At 51.1% G+C, this 6000-nt stretch overlaps 1 protein-coding gene across 1 annotated transcript in view; it reads right to left on the bottom strand.

Annotated features, from left to right (window-relative positions):
- Positions 1 to 3071: 3071 nt before the first annotated feature.
- Positions 3072 to 6000, bottom strand: part of LOC137323202 (aspartic and glutamic acid-rich protein-like) — a 97848-nt gene continuing 94919 nt past the window's right edge. Inside the window, exons 15-16 of the mRNA XM_067986710.1 lie at positions 3494 to 3628; positions 3072 to 3203 (exon numbers count right to left, since the gene is read on the bottom strand). Coding sequence (XP_067842811.1) covers positions 3072 to 3203; positions 3494 to 3628 — 267 coding nt within the window. The remainder of the gene's footprint in view (positions 3204 to 3493; positions 3629 to 6000) is intronic.

Raw genomic sequence — 6000 nt, 5'->3', positions numbered from 1 at the left:
CTCATCATCATCATCAGATGAGGCCTCCACCTCCTCATCATCATCCTCATTAACAGATGGGGCCTCCTCCTCCTGCTCATCATCATCATCTTCACCATTATCATCATCAGATGCGTCCTCCTCCTCCTCATCATCATCATCTTCATCAGATGAGGCCTCCTCGTCCTCCTCCTCATCATCATCATCTTCATTATCATCATCATCATCAGGTGAGACTTCCTCCTCCTCCTCCTCCTCCTCCTCCTTATCATCAACATCAGATGGGGCCTCCTCCTCCTCCTCCTCCCCCTCCTCATCTTCATCATCATCATCTTCAGATGGTGCCTCCTCCTCCTCCTCATAATCATCATCATATGGGACCTCCACCTTCTCCTCCTCATCCTCATCATCATCTTCACCATCATCAGAACGGGCCTCCTCCTCATCATCATCATCATCATCGGATGGTGCCTCCTCCTACTCCTCCTCCTCCTCCTTCTCCTCCTCCACCTCCTCCTCCTCATCATCATCATCAGATGGGGCCTCCTCCTCCTCCTCCTCATATTCATCATCATATGGGGCCTCCTACTTCCCTCCTCCTCCTCCTCCTCATCAAAATCATCTTCATCATCATCAGATCGGGCCTCCTCCTCCTCCTCCTCCTCCTCATCATCATCATCATCAGATGGGGCTTCCTCCTACTCCTCCTCCTCCTCCTCGTCCTCATCATCAGCATCATCATAATCAGATGGGGCCTCCTCCTACTCCTACTCCACCTCCTCATCATCATCATCATCAGATGGCACATCCACCTCCTCCTCCTCATCGTCATCTTTATCAGATGGGGCCTCCTCCTCCTCCTCCTCCTCCTCCTCATTGTCATTATCCTAATTATCAGATGGGGCCTCCTCCTCCTCATCATCATCATCAGATGGGTCCTCCTCCTCCTCCTCCTGATCATCATCATCATATGGGGCCTCCTACCCCTCCTCCAACTCATCGATATGATCATCATCATCATCATACTCAGATGAAGCCTCCTCCTACTCCGCCTCCTCCTCCTCATCATCATCATCATTAGATGAGGCCTCCTCCTCCTCCTCCTCATCATCATCATCATCATCAGATGTGGCCTCCCCCTCCTCCTCCTCCTCATCATCATCATCAGATGAGGCATCCTCCTCCTCATCATCATCCTCATTATCAGATGGGGCCTCCTCCTCCTCATCATCATCATCATCTTCACCATTATCGTCATCAGATGAGGCCTCCTCCTCCTCCTCCTCCTCCTCATCATCATCTTCATTATCATCATCATCATCAGGTGTGACTTCCTCCTCCTCCTCCTCCTCCTCCTCATCATCATCATCATCATCATCATCATCATCAACATCAACATCATCGGATGGGGCCTCCTCCTCCGCCTCATCATCATCATCATCTTCATCAGATGGGGACTCCTCCTCCGCCTCATCATCATCATCATCCTTATTATCAGATGGGGCCTCCTCCTCCTCCTCCTCCTCCTCATCATCATCAGATGGGTCCTCCTCCTCCTCATCATCATCATCATATGGGGCTTCCTCCTCCTCCTCCTCCTCATCTTCGTCATCATCATCATCATCATCATCAGATGAAGCCTCCTCCTCCTCCTACTCCTTCTCAGCATCATCATCATCATCATCAGATGGGGCCTCCTCCTCCTCCTCATCATCATCATCATATGGGGCCTCCTCCTCCTCCTCCTCCTCATCGTCATCATCATCATCATCATCAGATGAAGCCTCCTACTCCTCCTCCTCCTTCTCAGCATCACCACCATCATCATCATCATCATCATCATCATCAGATAGGGCATCCTCCTCCTCCTCCTCCTCCTCCTCTTCATCATCATCATCAACAGATGTGGCCTCCCCCTCCTCCTCCTCCTCCTCCACATCATCAACATAATCATCAGATGAGGCCTCCTCCTCCTCCTCCTCCTCATCATCATCATCATATGGGGCCTCCTCCTCCTCATCATCATCGTCATCATCATCATCATCATCAGATGAAGCCTCCTCCTCCTCCTCCTCCTCCTTCTCAGCATCATCACCATCATCATCATCATCAGATGGGGCATCATCCACCTCCTCCTCCTCCTCATATTCATCATCATTAGATGAGGCCTCCTCCTCCTCCTCCTCCTCATCATCATCAGATGTAGCCTCCCCCTCCTCCTCCTCCTCCTCCTCATCATCATCAGATGAGGCCTCCTCCTCATCATCATCATCCTCATTATCAGATGGGGCCTCCTCCTCCTCATCATCATCATCAGATTCACCATTATCGTCATCAGATGCGTCCTCCTCCTCCTCCTCCTCCTCCTCCTCCTCATCATCATCTTCATCAGATGAGGACTCCTCCTCCTCCTCCTCCTCCTCATCATCATCTTCATTATCATCATCATCATCAGGTGTGACTTCCTCCTCCTCCTCCTCCTCCTCCTCATCATCATCATCATCGTCAACATCATCATCATCGGATGGGGCCTCTTCCTCCGCCTCATCATCATCATCATGTTCATCAGGTGTGACCTCCTCCTCCTCCTCCTCCTCCTCCTCCTCCTCCTCCTCATTATCATCATCATCAGATGGGTACTCCTCCTCCTCCTCCTCCTGATCATCATCATCATATGGGGCCTCCTACCCCTCCTCCAACTCATCGATATGATCATCATCATCATCATACTCAGATGAAGCCTCCTCCTACTCCTCCTCATCATCATCATCATTAGATGAGGCCTCCTCCTCCTCCTCCTCCTCCTCCTCCTCCTCCTCATCATCATCATCATCAGATGTGGCCTCCCCCTCCTCCTCCTCCTCCACCTCCTCATCATCATCAGATGAGGCCTCCTCCTCCTCATCATCATCCTCATTATCAGATGGGGCCTCCTCCTCATCATCATCATCATCATCTTCACCATTATCATCATCAGATGCGTCCTCCTCCTCCTCCTCCTCATCATCATCTTCATCAGATGAGGCCTCCTCCTCCTCCTCATCATCATCATCAGCTTCATTATCATCATCATCATCAGGTGTGAATTCCTCCTACTCCTCCTCCTCCTCATCATCATCATCATCAACATCATCATCATCGAATGGGGCCTCTTCCTCCGCCTCATCATCATCATCATCATCTTCATCAGGTGTGACCTCCTCCTCCTCCTCCTCCTCCTCCTCCTCCTCATCATCATCATCATCAACATCATCATCATCGGATGGGGCCTCCTCCTCGTCCTCCTCCTCCTCATCATCATCATATGGGGCCTCCTACCCCTCCTCCAACTCTTCGATATGATCATCATCATCATCATACTCAGATGAAGCCTCCTCCTACTCCTCCTCCTCCTCATCATCATCATTAGATGAGGCCTCCTCCTCCTCCTCCTCCTCCTCATCATTCTCATCATCATCAGATGTGGCCTCCCCTCCTCCTCCTCCTCCTCATCATCATCAGATGAGGCCTCCACCTCCTCATCATCATCCTCATTAACAGATGGGGCCTCCTCCTCCTCATCATCATCATCTTCACCATTATCGTCATCAGATGCGTCCTCCTCCTCCTCCTCCTCATCATCATCTTCATCAGATGAGGCCTCCTCGTCCTCCTCATCATCATCATCTTCATTATCATCATCATCATCAGGTGTGACTTCCTCCTCCTCCTCCTCCTCCTCCTCCTCCTCCTCCTCAACATCATCATCATCAATATCAACATCATCGGATGGGGCCTCCTCCTCCGCCTCATCATCATCATCATCTTCATCAGATGGGGACTCCTCCTCCTGCTCCTCCGCCTCATCATCATCATCATCCTCATTATCAGATGGGGTCTCCTCCTCCTCCTCCTCCTCCTCCTCCTCCTCCTCCTCCTCATCATCATCATCATCATATGGGGCTTCGTCCTCCTCCTCCTGCTCCTCCTCATCGTCATCATCATCAGATGAAGCCTCCTATTCCGCCTTCTCAGCATCATCACCATCATCATCATCAACATCATCATCAGATAGGGCATCCTCCTCCTCCTCCTCCTCCTCCTCATCATCATCATCATCATCATCATAACCAGATGTGGCCTCCCCCTCCTCCTCCTCCTCCTCATCAACATAATCATCAGATGAGGCCTCCTCCTCCTCCTCATCATCATCATCATCATATGGGGCCTCCTCCTCCTCATCATCATCGTCATCATCATCATCATCATCAGATGAAGCCTCCTCCTCCTCCTCCTCCTTCGCAGCATCATCACCATCATCATCATCATCATCAGATGGGGCATCTTCCTCCTCCTCCTCCTCCTCCTCGTCCTCCTCCTCATCATCATCATCATCATCATCATCACCAGATGTGGCCTCCCCCTCCTCTTCCTCATCAACATAATCATCAGATGAGTCCTCCTCCTCCTCCTCCTCATCATCATCATCCTCATTATCAAATGGGGCCTCTTCTTCCTCCTCCTCCTCCTCATCATCTTCATCAGATGAGGCCTCCTCCTCCTCATCATCATCATCAGCAGCTTCATTATCATCATCATCATCATCATCAGGTGTGACCTCCTCCTCCTCCTCCTCCTCATCATTATCATCATCATCATCATCATCAAAATCATCATCATCGGATGGGGCCTCCTCCTGCGCCTCATCATCATCATCATCTTCATCAGGTGTGACCTCCTCCTCCTCCTCCTCCTCCTCATCATCATCATCAACATCATCATCATCGGATGGGGCCTCCAACTCCTCCTCCTCCTGATTATCATCATCATATGGGGCCTCCTACCCCTCCTCCAACTCATAAATATCATCATCATCATCATCATCATTAGATGAGGCCTCCTCCTCCTCCTCCTCATCATCATCATCATCATCAGATGTGGCCTCCCCCTCCTCCTCCTCCTCCTCATCATCATCATCATCATCAGATGTGGCCTCCCCCTCCTCCTCCTCCTCCTCCTCCTCCTCCTCATCATCATCATCATCAGATGTGGCCTCCCCCTCCTCCTCCTCCCCCTCATCATCATCATCATCCTCAACATCATCATCATCGGATGGGGCCTCCTCCTCCTCATCCTCCTCCTCCTCCTGATCATCAACATCAGATGGGGCCTCCTCCTCCTCCTGCTCCCCCTCCTCATCTTCATCATCATCATCTTCAGATGGGGCCTCCTCCTCCTCCTCAAAATCATCATCATATGGGGCCTCCTCCTTCTCCTCCTCCTCATCATCATCATTTTCACCATCAGCAGAACGGGCCTCCTCCTCCTCATCATCATCATCATCGGATGGTGCCTCCACCTACTCCTCCTCCTCCTCCTTCTCCTCCTCCACCTCCTCCTCCTCATCATCATCAACAGAAAGGGCCTCCTCCTCCTCCTCCTCCTCATAATCATCATCATATGGGGCCTCCTACTTCCCTCCTCCTCCTCCTCCTCATCAACACCATCTTCATCATCATCAGATCGGGCCTCCTCCTCCTCCTCCTCATAATCATCATCATCATCAGATGGGGCTTCCTCCTACTCCTCCTCCTCCTCCTCCTCCTCGTCCTCATCATCAGCATCATCATAATCAGATGGGGCCTCCTCCTCCTCCTCCTCCTACTCCTCCTCCTCCTCATCATCATCATCATCATCATCATCAGATGGGGCATTCACCTCCTCCTCCTCATCATCATCTTTATCAGATGGGGCCTCCTCCTCCTCCTCCTCCTCCTCATTGTCATTATCCTCATTATCAGATGGGGCCTCCTCCTCCTCCTCCTCCTCATCATCATCATCAGATGTGGCCTGCCCCTCCTCCTCCTCCTGATCATCATCATCATATGGGGCCTCCTACCCCTCCTCCAACTCATCGATATCATCATCATCATCATCATCATACTCAGATGAAGCCTCCTCCTACTCCTCCTCCTCCTCAACATCATCATCATTAGATGAGGCCTCCTCCTCCTTCTCCTCCTCCTCCTCATCATCATCATC

This window comes from Heptranchias perlo, chromosome 6 (assembly GCF_035084215.1).
Source record: "Heptranchias perlo isolate sHepPer1 chromosome 6, sHepPer1.hap1, whole genome shotgun sequence".
Taxonomy (NCBI): Eukaryota; Metazoa; Chordata; class Chondrichthyes; order Hexanchiformes; family Hexanchidae; genus Heptranchias; species Heptranchias perlo.
The sequence above is the reverse complement of the archived record's forward strand: the minus strand, read 5'-3'. Positions and strand labels throughout refer to the sequence as shown.